General features: G+C 42.9%; 1 protein-coding gene and 1 long non-coding RNA gene across 4 annotated transcripts in view; one reads left to right on the forward strand and one right to left on the reverse strand.

Moving 5' to 3' along the window:
* crfb4 (cytokine receptor family member b4) overlaps positions 1 to 1,521 on the forward strand; it is a 20,225-nt gene extending 18,704 nt beyond the window's left edge. For 2 of the 3 annotated variants that reach the window (XM_071340676.1, XM_071340678.1), the window contains one exon: positions 102 to 1,521. In XM_071340676.1, the coding sequence (XP_071196777.1) occupies positions 102 to 200 (99 nt within the window). In that variant the 3' untranslated portion in view covers positions 201 to 1,521. Of the gene's footprint in view, positions 1 to 98 lie in introns of all 3 variants that reach the window. The other variant, XM_071340677.1, reaches the window with a different exon arrangement.
* LOC139538532 (uncharacterized) overlaps positions 1,511 to 14,311 on the reverse strand; it is a 20,144-nt gene continuing 7,343 nt past the window's right edge. Inside the window, exon 2 of the long non-coding RNA XR_011667752.1 lies at positions 1,511 to 1,863. This is a non-coding gene — a long non-coding RNA (uncharacterized lncRNA). The remainder of the gene's footprint in view (positions 1,864 to 14,311) is intronic.

Raw genomic sequence — 14,311 nt, forward strand, 5'->3', positions numbered from 1 at the left:
TTTCTTTGTGTGTAGCAGTGGAGGGTGATAAAGAGGAGAATGGGTCATAATAATGTTGTTCTCTGTAACACAATTAAGTAGTATTCTATTCTATGCAGTAGCTGTTGGATCCCCCATGCTCCTCCATCCTGGCCATACAGAGCAGCCCCCAGCCTGAGGAGGTGTACCATGAGCTCCGCATCATGCCAGGTGGGGCATAGACAAAGGAGAGCTCTATCTGGTGGTCGGAAGAACGTAATACACACAGACTGGCAGACAACACAGACCGTCTGGCTGTGTTCGAGAGTATCAAAACTGTGAATTGAGACTGACTGACAGATCTACAAATAATATTGAGAAGTTATTTACGATGCAAGGTGATTTGTTGATCAGTCGTTCTTGACCCGCCTTTAAAGTCGGCTGCAATGTCGAACACGTCCAAAGTGGGTGGGGAAGATATGGGTCAAAAATAGGAAGTGAGTAGACCGATGTGAAGAAAAGAGGACAAGGACTGAAATAGACGGCAGAAAAGAGGATGTGTATTTTATTGAGAAATAATAATCTGGATTTAGTGATTTTATTCATGTTGATGAAATGCTAAGAGAGCTACTTACTGTGATGTGTTTATTTATGTGACCTTTAGGCAATATTGATCATTATCATACACATATCATTCATTATGGCCATGCATGGTAAGCCTACACTGGCATTTTTTGGGTATCATGGGTATAGGGCAACGGAAAGGGCAACACCAGGAGGGGAGTATTACATGTTTATGCCTTGATGCACCCTGTGTTTGTGCCTATATGTCTCTGTGTGACTCTGTTTGTGAAGGATATTTAAAGGACCAATGCAGCAATTTTTATCTAAATATCAAATCATTTATGAGTAACAATGAAAACAATCAGAGTAAGTTACTTCAATTAAAATAGTTAAAAGGAAACTAATAGCTTTTTATCAAAGAGCAATTTCTTAATCAAGACATTTGCTAGGACTGTCTGGGAGTGCTTTAGGCAAAAACAGAAAATGAACTGTTATTGGCAGAGAGGTTTGGAACTCTTTCTTATTGGTCTATTAACTAATTTACCACATGGTGATGTTACCATGGAAGGCCAAAACTCCATCCGACATAAAAAGGCTGACATTTCAGACGGTCTTTTCAAACAGCTCTTATACTTAAAGAACATTATCATAATTTTCATAATTTCACAGTATTATTCAAACCTCATAGTGTGGAAATTTAAAACACAGGTAACTTTTTGACTGCATTGGCCCTTTAACAGTTGAATGTACTCTATTAGCACTTGGAAGATGTCGTTTGACATTTGAAGTCATGTTTTATAGACTTTTTACCATTTATATTGTGGGAGACCACACACACACAAACAAGTTAAAAATGACTTGCCAAGGGAATAAATATATATTTTTAAATGCTCATAAATGGTTGGTGTTGCCACCTATCATTGGATATTATCAATGCATGTTTACTTAAAGTTGAAATATACTGAACAAAAATATAAACACAACATGCAACAATTTAAAGATTTTACTGAGTTACAGTTCATATATGGAAGTCAGTCAATTTAAATAAATTCATTAGGCCCTAATCTATGGATTTCACATTACTGGGCAGGGGCACAGCCATGGGTGGGCCTGGGAGGGCATAGGCCCACCCACTGGGGAGCCAAGTCCAGCCAATCAGAATTAGTTTTTCCCCACAAAAGGTCTTTTATTACGGACATAAATACTCGTCAGTTTGATCAGCTGTCCTGGTGGCTGGTCTCAGATGATCTCGCAGGTGAAGAAGCTGGACGTAGAGGTCCTGGGCTGGCGTGGTATCATGTGGTCTGTGGTTGTGAGGCCGGTTGGACGTACTGCCAAATTCTATAAAACGATGTTAATGGGAGAGAAATGAACATTCAATTCTCTGGCAACAGCTCTGGTGGACATTCCTGCAGTCAGCATGCCAATTGCACATTCCCTCAAAACTTTAGACATCTGTGGCATTGTGTTGTGGGACACAACTGCACATTTTAGAGTGGCCTTTTATTGTACCCAGCACAAGGTGCACCTGTGTAATGATCATGCTGTTTAATCAGCTTCTTGATCAGGTGGATGGATTATCTTGGCAAAGGACAAATGCTCACTAACAGGGATGTAAACAAATTTGTGCACAAAATTTAGAGAAAAAATATTTTTGTGTGTATGGAAAATTTCTGGGGTCTTTTATTTCAGCTCATGATACATGGGACCAACACTTTAAATGTTGCGTTTATATTTTTTTCCAGTATCTATCTTTATGCTTACATCCTTACAATTCACACACATATCAAGAGAACATCCCTGGTCATACCTCCTTCCTCTGATCTGACGGACTCACTAAACAATTGTGCCAGCTCAGCTCTGAACCGCGTAGCGCATAAAAATAGACTGTCCTCAGGTTGCAACACTCACTACCGAGTTCCAAACTGCATCTGGAAGCAACGTCAGCACAAGAACTGTTCGTCGGGATCTTCATAAAATGGGTTTTCATGGCCGAGCAGCCGCACACAAGCCTAAGATCACCATGTGCGATGCCAAGCGTTGGCTAGAGTGGTGTAAAGCCACTATTGGTCACCACCAACGCCTTCTCTGGAGTGATGAGTCACGCTTCACCATCTGGCAGTCCGACGGACGGATCTTGGTTTGGCAGATGCCAGGAGAACGCTACTTGCCAGAATGCATCGTGCTAACTGTAAAGTTTGGTGGAGGAGGAATAATGGTCTGGGGCTGCTAGTTCTAGGTCCCTTAGTTCCAGTGAAGGGAAATCTTAAAGCTACAGCATACAATGGCATAATAGACGATTATGTGCTTCCAACTGGGTGGCAACAGTTTGGGGAAGGCCCTTTCCTGTTTCAGAATGACAATGCCCCTGAGCACAAAGAAAGGTCCATACAGAAATGGTTTGTCGAGATCGGTGTGGAAGAACTTGACTGGCCTGCACAAGGCCCTGACCTTAACTCCATCGAACACCTTTGGGATGAATTGGAACGTGGACTGTGAGCCAGGGCTAATCTCCCAACATCCGTGCCCAACCTCACTAATGCTCTTGTGGCTGAATGGAAGCAAATCCCTGCAGCAATGTTCCAACATCTAGTGGAAAGCCTTCCCAGAAGAGTGGAGGCTGTTATAGCAGCGAAGGGGGGACCAACTCAATATTAATGCTCATGATTTTGGAATGAGATGTTTGACAAGCAGGTGTCCACATACCTTTGGTCATGTAGTGTATGTAGGCTACACTTGCCGCGTTCAAAACAACTGGGAACTTGGAAAAATACTCGGTCAAATTATGACTTCAGTGATCTTCAGGTTGGAAAGTCGGAGCTCTAGAAAGAGGCCCAAGTTCCCGAGTTGGAATTCTGAGTTGGATGACCGTTCAAATAGATATTTTTTTTCTTTGAGTTCCCAGTTGTTTTGAACACGGCAACTGTCCTGCAAAAAAATCAGACAAGTTTCAAATTCTCGCTGAAGTTTCAAGCCACAAATCATAAACTAGCTAGCTGGGGAGGAGGGCTCATTAGGACAACTGACTGAACTGAATCCGTTCGTCCCCCCCATAGACATTAAAACTAGGGTCTCCACTCAACTCTCAAGAAATATGTCATCCATGTTGGGCACCAGGCGTGTCCATATAGCTGTTCTCATTGTCTTCTTCGGTGGAGTTTATCGGCAGTTGGCATCCAAAGCTATGGTGCATTACCGCCACCTACTGTACTGGAGTGTGGGCCAGAGACAGGGAGAAACTAAATATACTCTTTAAACTAATTTCCTGTATCCCCTTCTCCCTCATTAGATCTCAGCCTCTCTTATTTCCCTCTGATACTGTAGCAATACATGCTCCACGGTCTCTGTTTCCTGTCAGTAATAACGGTATTCCTGTTGGATGCTTTCCTATCACATTTAAGGACTTATTTAATCGGCTGAGTCCCACCCTTAATCTTGTACAAATAGCTCTTCTGTCCTTTCCTGCTGTCCTCCCCTCCCCGACTTTCCTCTGTACTGCCTGCCTTAGTATCTCTATTCCACTGCTCCTGCCATCTCTACACCATCACTGTCCATATTTGACTTTTTGCCTCTGCCTTGCTCATTGAAACTACAACATCCCCACTACTAAGTGCTTGTTTAGCCAGTACATCCACTGCCTCGTTCCCCTTCATCCCCACATGTCCTGGGACCCAAGTAAATCTTATTTGTATAACCATCAGTCTAATCCTGCCATGGGTTTGTAGCACCTCATAAAGCAGGTCTTGTCTGCTACGTGAGCTGAAAGACTGTAGACTCATCAAAACTGCTCATGAATCTGAGCAAATAACTACTCTTTCTGGCTTAACTTCCTCCACCCACTGCAAGGCCAACAGAATGGCCATCAGCTCCGCCATATATACAGCCAGATGATTAGTAATACGTTTCCTGACTTTTACCCCACATTCCTGCACTACAAATGCTGACCCAGTACTTCCTATCCTTGGATCTTTTGAACCGTCTGTGTATATGGCCAGACGACTCTTAAACCAATCAGATGGCTCAACACCCTCCCTATCTTTCTGTATTCTCTCCAATACTTCTAGATCTACAACTGGAGGAAGGAGTAGCCATGGTGGATTTACAGGAATAGCTACCGTTGGACTAAACCCCCTTCCATACAGTCCCATCTCCCTCGGCTGGGTATTACCCACCCACCCAAAGCTTGTGTTCTGTCCTTTCTCATGTTCGCAGTATGCCTGTAAAATATATTTTGCAGGATGAGACACCCCATGTCCCTGTAGGCTGACCCAATAATTAGTTGCCAGCTGCTGTCTCCTAATCTGCAATGGCATATCCCCCATCTCCACCTGTAGTGCAGCCACTGGGGACGTCCGAAACGCCCCACTACATATTCTGAGTCCTTGACCCTATATGACATCTAGCCTTTCCAATGAGGTCGGGGCTGCCGAACCATACGCTATACTGCCATAGTCTATTACCGATTGGATCAATGGAACATAAATGGTCCTCAATGGGGAAGGCCCAGCCCCCCAACTCCTTCCCGTCAGACAGTGCATCACACAGTCTTTCAAAAAATTGGAAATCTATACCTTCAATGGGCAGTTTCAAATTCTCACTGAAACAATTGCTAATTAGTAGCACGTCTCAAAAGTGAGTCGTAAGATTATAATATGTGGCTGAGAAGGAAATGCCCGGGATAGCATATGGTCTGCCTTTTGATGCCTAATGTGTATCATTTTGTGATAGTCTTGTGTGTGTATATAAGACAATGAATGCTGTATATATTAGGGGTAAGTGAGACCAGGGAGATGTACCTGTCCAGAGTTGTTTATTAGGAAATGGAACTGTACTAATTATCTCATTTTATGAAACAAACAACTATTGTGTCTGTCATTGGTTGTTGCCACTGCAGTTGCCGCCTAACCTTGCTCCACCCCCTTCCCCCTCCGAAAGGACCATAATGAAAATAAGCTTTTAAGCTTTATTGTGTTAAATTATTCATTTGAATCAATCAATCAATTTAGCACCTTCTTACACTTTCCCACCTCTCAATGTGTTCTGCCCAGGTCAGTCTAGTGTCAAAGTATACCCCAAGGAACCTGAACGCCCCCACCCTCTCCAAGTTTCTCCCATATAACCTCAAGCGTACCTCATCTCCCACCTTCCTCCTGGTAAAGAACACTGTCTGAGTTTTCTCTACAGAGAACCTGAATCCCCACATTAATGCCCACCGTTCTACCCCATCAATTGCTTCCTGTACCTTCCTGACTATGTATGGCACATTTCTTCCCCTCTTCCATAAGGCCCCATCATCTGCAAATAATGACCTCCCAATATCCGTCCATACCTGAGAGTAAACATCATTGATCATGATTGAGAACAACCGAGGACGAATCACGCTCCCCTGCGGTATACCGTTATCCACCAGGTAGCTGCCCACCCTCACTTGGATAGACCTTCCGAACAAGAAATCCTTTATCCAGTTGTACGTTCTTCCTCCTACCTCCGTAATATCAAGCTTGATTAACTCCTCCTTCCACATCATATCATATGCCTTCTTCACATCAAAAGAGACAGCTACAACCGTTCACCTTAGCCTTCCTGACCACTGCTTCTAAGCAGAGCACTGGGTCCATAGTTCCCCTCCCCTTCCTGAACCAACTCGGAACTGGCCCCCTACTAGCCCCCTGCTCTCCAGGAAGTAAATTAGCCTCACCGTAATCATACGTTCCTTTATCTTACATACTGTTGATATTAAAGCTATTGGCCGATAGCTTGTCGGCCTCGTTGGGTCCTTCCCTGGCTTCCGGATTGCTACCACTACTGCCTCCTTCCAGCCGCCGGGTAGTTTCCCCTCCTCCCACACTCTGTTGTACAACACCAATACCTTATCCAGTGCCTCATCACTAAGATGGGCCAACATAACATAGCACACCTCATCTTTCCCAGGTGAAGTTAACCCAGGCTAACCTATTGCCCTTTTTATCTTTGCCATGGTAAATGGTGCATTCAACGCATCATTTACATCCTCCCTCCTATCCAGAACTCCAGGGTGCTCCTCTCTCCCCTTCTGCCCCTCTGACAAATTTGCAGAGCTATGCATCTCTGCTTTGTCATCTGTTACTGCCACATCCTTCCCACTTGTCAACACTGGATAATCCCACTCCCCTTCTGACCCCACTCATCCTCTTAATCATCCCCCACACTACTCCCACAGGTGTCACACTTCCAATGGTGTCACAGAACCGACGCCAACATGGCCTCTTTGCCTGACGGATAGTTCTCCTCACCAGGGCCTGGGTCTGCTTATACTGAAGCAGATGTTGGAAGTTATGTGTCCTTTTCAGTACTGTAAATGCGCTGTTCCTACTCCTCACCATTGCCCCACACTCCTCCGTCCACCATGGGACTGCTTTCCTCCTCCTCCTCTTCCTCCTCCCTGAACTCTTAGGTATAGCCTCAGTAGCTGCCCCCGCTAAAGCTGTTCTCACCCAGTTATTCATACTATCCACATCCCCTCTCATATCCACCCGAGCCATCACCTGCTGCTCATTCAACTCCTGAAACTGATCCCACTTTGCCCTTCCAAACACCCACCTGCCTACTCCATCCCCTGACATCTCCTCCCTCCGGCTTACTGTGCATACTATGGCGAAATGATCTATCGACTCCTCAACTCACAGATTTCTGCCATCGCACTAGATTTATTTTTATTTCACCTTTATTTAACCAGGTAGGCTAGTTGAGAACAAGTTCTCATTTACAACTGCGACCTGGCCAAGTTAAAGCAAAGCAGTGTGACACAGACAACAACACAGAGTTACACATGGAATAAACAATAAACAAGCCAATAACACAATAAACAAGTCAATGACACAGTAGAAAAAAAGAAAGTCTATATACAGTGTGTGCAAAAGGCATGAGTAGGCAATAAATAGGCCATAGTAGCGAAGAATTACAATTTAGCAGATTAACACTGGAGTGATAAATGAGCAGCTGCAGCGATCAGTTAGCTGCTCAGATAGCTGATGTTTAAAGTCTCCAGCTTCAGCGATTTTTGCAATTCTTTCCACTCACTGGCAGCAGAGAACTGGAAGGAAAGGCAGCCAAATGAGGTGTTGGCTTTGGGGATGATCAGTGAGATATACCTGCTGGAACGTGTGCTACGGGTGGGTGTTGTTATCGTGACCAGTGAACTGAGATAAGGCTGAGCTTTACCTAGCATAGACTTATAGATGATCTGGAGCCAGTGTGTCTGGCGACGAATATGTAGCGAGGGCCAGCCGACAAGAGCATACAGGTCGCAGTGGTGGGTGGTATAAGGTGATTTGGTAACAAAACGGATGGCACTGTGATAGACTGCATCCAGTTTGCTGAGTAGAGTATTGGAAGCTATTTTGTAGATGACATCGCCAAAGTCAAGGATCGGTAGGATAGTCAGTTTTACTAGGGTAAGTTTTGCGGCGTGAGTGAAGGAGGCTTTGCTGCAAAATAGGAAGCCGAATCTACAGTAGATTTGATTTTGGATTGGGGATGTTTAATATGAGTCTGGAAGGAGAGTTTACAGTCTAGCCAGACACCTAGGTATTTATAGTTGTCCACATATTCTAGGTCAGAACCGTCCAGGGTGGTGATGCTAGTCGGGCGGGCGGGTGCGGGCAGCGAACGGTTGAAAAGCATGCATTTGGTTTTACTAGCGTTTAAGAGCAGTTGGAGGCCACGGAAGGAGTGTTGTATGGCATTGAAGCTCGTTTGGAGGTTAGTTAGCACAGTGTCCAAGGAAGGGCCAGATGTATACAGAATGGTGTCGTCTGCGTAGAGGTGGATCAGGGAATCGCCCGCAGCAAGAGCGACATCATTGATATATACAGAGAAAAGAGTCGGCCCGAGAATTGAACCCTGTGGCACCCCCATAGAGACTGCCAGAGGTGCGGACAACATGCCCTCCGATTTGACACACTGAACTCTGTCTGCAAAGTAGTTTGTGAACCAGCTGAGGCAGTCATTAGAGAAACCAAGGCTATTGAGTCTGCCAATAAGAATACGGTGATTGACAGAGTCGAAAGCCTTGGCCAGGTCGATGAAGACGGCTGCACAGTACTATCTTTTATCGATGGCGGTTATGATATCGTTTAGTACCTTGAGCGTGGCGGAGGTACACCCGTGACCGGCTCGGAAACCGGATTGCACAGCGGAGAAGGTACGGTGGGATTCTAAATGCTCAGTGATCTGTTTATTAACTTGGCTTTCAAAGACTTTAGATAGGCAGGGCAGGATGGATATAGGTCTGTAACAGTTTGGGTCTAGAGTGTCACCCCCTTTGAAGAGGGGGATGACCGCGGCAGCTTTCCAATCTTTAGGGATCTCGGGCGATACGAAAGAGAGGTTGAACAGGCTGGTAATAGGGGTTGCAACAATGGCAGCGGATAGTTTTAGAAAGAGAGGGTCCAGATTGTCTAGCCCAGCTGATTTGTACAGGTCCAGGTTTTGCAGCTCTTTCAGAACATCTGCTGTCTGGATTTGGGTGAAGGAGAAGCTGGGGAGGCTCGGGCGAGTAGCTGTGGGGGAGGCGGAGCTGTTGGACGGCGTTAGAGTAGCCAGGAGGAAGGCATGGCCAGCCGTAGAAAAATGCTTATTGAAATTTTCGATTATCATGGATACCAGAGTGAGGTCCAAGGCAGACTCTTCCCTTGTCTACATCAATCCTGGTCTCTCTGCCATCATTCAGGCACACCAGATCGTTCATTTCTATCAGATTTTCCACCACTTGCCAATTTCCATCCATTAATCCCCCCCATTGTCTATCTAGGCATTCCTAACTGGTATTCTGCCCGCAGCACAAACAATGACATCAAGTTCATATGGTAATGACGAAACCTTTAAAATAAAAGCCAGCATTTCAAAACATTACAATGTGTATAACTCATTCAAATGATATAGAATTTTAATCAATGGCCACTTTTATTGTGCCAACAAGAAAATGCAATAAGTAATTTATGAAAACAAATAAAAAATATGTTACAAAAAATACAATGTTGACACTGGTATGTTGAGAATATTGGGTTGTAAAGAGAACCTTTCTACCCGTCTCAGCTAAAGTAGGGTGGAAATACTTAGTAGGGTCTCTACTTACCAAATGTGGTTAGTTTTGGAGAGGCACTGTGTTATAGACATATGCATTTAGTCCTGCATGTTACATTAATTCCAAACCAAAACATTAATGTACTGTTGTTGTGGTGAATATATAAGTTATAAAGACAAAACACAAACTTTATTTGTTTGTCCAAGCGATTGACCTGATGCATTTTTTTGGCACATGTCAAGGCTGGCCTTGGGCTGATTTAAATGTGTTAAGGTACAGCCATTACCAGTAGGTTAATCTAGATCGTTAACAGGTATGCCAGTCCATCATTGTTTACATTGTCTTTGTTTGTATTTTATTTCACACAAACATCTGATGTAATATCCCAGTAAAATCATGTTGCTACAGGTTTCAGAGGAAGGCCCTAAAAATTGTCTAAGACCCCAGCCATCCCAGTCATAGACTGTTCTCTCTACTACCGCATGGCAAGCGGTACCGGAGTGCCAAGTCTAGGACAAAAAAGCTTCTCAACAGTTTTTACCCCCAAGCCATAAGACTCCTGAACAGGTAATCAAATGGCTACCCGGACTATTTGCATTGTGTGTGCCCACCCCAACCCCTCTTTTTACGCTGCTGCTACTCTCTGTTTATCATATATGCATAGTCACTTTAACTATACATTCATGTACATACTACCTCAATTGGGCCGACCAACCAGTGCTCCTGCATATTGGCTAACCGGGCTATCTGCATTGTGTCCCATCCACCACCCGCCAACCCCTCTTTTACGCTACTGCTACTCGCTGTTTATCATATATGCATAGTCACTTTAACCATATCTACATGTACATACTACCTCAATCAGCCTGACTAACCGGTGTCTGTATGTAGCCTCGCTACTTTTATAGCCTCGCTACTGTATATAGCCTGTCTTTTTACTGTTGTTTTATTTCTTTACCTACCTATTGTTCACCTAATAAATGTTGTTGCACTATTGGTTAGAGCCTGTAAGTAAGCATTTCACTGTAAGGTCTACTACACCTGTTGTATTCAGCGCACGTGACAAATAAACTTTGATTTGATTGATATTACTCAAATTATGCATAGCCTTCCAACGAATTTCATAAACCCACCTCGGTCACAATCAATCCATAGGTTTCCCTCTTGGACTTTGGGTTTTGGACTAATTCATGGATCATAAACCATCTCTCCAAATGGTTGTGAGAAAATACAAGCGATGTATTATTTGGACTTATTAGAAACTTCAATGTTTAGCATTCCACAAAACATTAAAAGCATGCTAGACATTATTTTCAGGCAAACTATTACAAAGGGAGAAGCACCACACACATTCAGTAAATGTGCAACGGTACGATTTGGACCAGCACTCCAGATATACTTGTATTTTATGTTTCTCGTGTAAAAGATCAAAAGACACCAATGTAATATGAAACCTTGTATCCCCATCTCGCTTTATTGATCTTCCAGCAGTTGGCAATGAGAGGTTGACCTGGTGACTGAGTAATCAGTAATCTGTCATTCAGGGGTAAACTCCAAAAAGGACATTGGGCACAGCTTATATTTTACTCTCGAGATTCTCTATAGAGATCATCTCTACACTCTTAGGGGGGGGGGTGCTATCTAGAACCTTTTTGGTTCCATGCAGAACCCTTTACACCCACCTGCCTACTCCATCCCCTGATACCTCCTCCCTCCGGGTTCTACCTGGATCCCAAAATGGTTGTTCTATGGGGACAGCCGAACAACCCTCTTGAAACCCTTTTTTCTAAGAGTGTATAGAATCTACCAACATTGACACAGCAGGAGTTATATATTTTTATGAATTATGTAATGATGGCCTTTACAGAATATCTATCAGTGAGCAAGTACAGTCCTGTGAGTCAGATTCAAATGTTGATTTTATTCCATGTCATTACTCCATGTCATTATTTCCCCAATCATCTTGATGGTAAATAAAGCCTTTCCTGTTTTCACATTTCTGAAGAAAACATCCTCTTTCAAAGAATCGTAGAAAGAGGATGTTTTCTCGTAGAAGATTACTCAAAATTGCAATATGTAACTCTTGGAAGACCTGACCAAATTCACATAGAAATGTGACAGATCTGTCATTCTCATTGAAAGCAAGTCTAACACGCTGACCACACTGCTCACGTGTTGCAAAATAAATGTACACATACATGTTATTCAATTATTGCACCCACACTGCTCACATGTGTCAACAAGCGTCTGCATAGCCAGGCGCTAAAATAGAACTTAGTTCTATTTGTGATGTTTGACATGCAGCAAGTCCCGCCTCTCCCATCTCCTCATTGGTTTTTAGGCGCATAAACCCACGAGCGGTGTGGTCAGCATGTAAGCGGTAGATCTGCTCCATGTATGCTATTTCTATGCTTCCTTTTCTAAAGTTTTGTTTTTGCAACCTTTACTTTTGGTTTTGTGCACCAGCTTCAAACACAACATTTTTGGGTTATGGAAAATATATTTCACAGCGGTTTAAATGGTACAAAGATTCTCTACACTATACTTGCTTGTTTTGTCACAAACTGAAATTAGGTGAACTATTAGAATTATAGCAACCAGGAAATGGCGGAGACATTTCTGCATGGTGCAGCTTTAAAGCAAACCTTATGAGTCCAAATCAGCAAAGTAATTTCACAGTTGGATGCAGTGAAAACAGAACAGACTTCACAACTATTGCTTCAGAGACTTCAAAACGGCAATGTGTGATATTATAGAATCATTTGTGAAGGAAATGCTACCTGTAAATGTATTAGCCAATGATCTCCTCCACATTTACAGTTTATGCTCTCAAAATTGCAGTCAGTGCAAGAAAGTCATCTATAGCCAGGGTTAAAAAACGAATATTTGAACCAAGTTATATTTCTGAAAGAGCATCCCCGCATACTGCTAAACTTGATTGGAAAGCAACACATAGAGGCTTATTACTTATGATTAATGTTCTCCATTCTTGTTCTGAAAATTTGATTAAACTGTGTAATGTTAGACTTGTAGCCTTGTTTTCTCTTGTAATACATTTTAAACTCTACGAAAAAGTGCCTTTGCTCACCTTGATCGATAATCATGAAAATATAGCTTGCAAATAATCTTGTCTCTGTTATTATTTATTTGAACTAGGTAATAGGCCTTTACTGTATACTGCAAACCTTTGTAGATTAGAAGCACATACAGTATCAGCCTCCAACTTGTAAGTCATTTTCTCCATTGCTGTTCAGAAAGTGTGATTATACTGTGTCCTAATAGCCTGGTTAATATTCATTACATTTAAGTTGTAAATAAATTAGATTTTGTTTTAATAAAAATGTGTGGCTTTTGTTTCTTTTTTGTTGTTGTTGAGCAGTGGCAATCCTTCATTCAAGGCAGGCAGAGCCCCACCTGTTTTGAGCCCCACCTGTTTAGGTTAAAAAAATATATATATACAGGCTGTATCACAACCGACCGTGATTGGGAGTCCCATAGGGCGGTGCACAATTGACCCAGCGTCGTCCGGGTTTGGCAAGTGTAGGCCATCATTGTAAATAAGAATTTGTTCTTAACTGACTTGCCTAGTTAAATAAAGGTTAAATAAAAAATATGTCACCTCAAAATCTACAGAGAGAGCTCAAAAATTCAAGCCCCCTGGTGAATGATAGATAAAATGTATCGGTGCTCATCGGCCATTGGACATAAACATTACACAAGTTGGAAATCACAAATTCAACAATGAGTAGTTTGGAAGGAATCCGTGCCTAACTCCAAGTGTTGCAAAGCAATCAGTAGCCTGCTATTCAGTGGAGTGGGTGTGTGGTCCAAGTCTGGGTTTCAGGGTCGCTTTTCCAAGCTTAAAAGGATAAACATTCAACATTGGCCATGCATGTCAATCCACCGTGACTTCTGCCGCTTTCAAAACAACTGGAAACTCGGAACTGGGAAATCTCAGACTTCAGTGAGTTCAAGACAACTGGGAACTCAGGAAAAAACGAGCTCCGAACGGTCATCCGACTCGGAATTCCAAGTCGGGAACTCGGGCCTCTTTCTAGAGCTTCAAACTGAAGATCACTGACGTCATGATTCAACCTTGTTTTTTTCTGAATTCCCAGTTCTCTTGAAAGCATCATAAATCCAGAGAATGCCAGACTTTGATGACAAAGTTTGCCTACGAAGGACCGCCGCACCATCTTCCTGTTCATGTGAGCACAGCACAACAAGGTGAGTCCAAAAATGTCTTGTATGCTGCTGCATAAATTCTGTAATATGCCAGGGAGATAATGTATACTGTAGCTAAGAAAGTAATATAAAGTGTATGATGTGTAGTAAGCTGTTAGCTGTTGGTGGTGCACATGTAGGCTACAGCCTGTTTTAGAGAAATGTCATCATTGAATATTGTAAGAGCTTTCATTGTCTGCTTATGCCCCCTTTATTTATCCTACGGTTCTGACTTGGTGTACAGGAGAATACTGTAAGAACGGCCCATGTTCTGAATTCTGTCGCTGTACATTTCAAAAGTGCTGAACAAATAGTTATATTGACTATGTCCTAATCAGAATTGTCTTAATCGAAATTACGGATTGCCTCTTATCTGCTTGTCGTCCCCTTATGCCATAGTTTGTACATCTCAATTGTCAGTAGAAACCACATTTGTTCAAGCAAGTCAGCCATATCACCTATGTTTTTTAAAAAGACAGGAAATGAGGCTGAATGAACTGT

The sequence above is a fragment of the Salvelinus alpinus genome, chromosome 14, assembly GCF_045679555.1.
Source record: "Salvelinus alpinus chromosome 14, SLU_Salpinus.1, whole genome shotgun sequence".
Classification (NCBI taxonomy): Eukaryota; Metazoa; Chordata; class Actinopteri; order Salmoniformes; family Salmonidae; genus Salvelinus; species Salvelinus alpinus.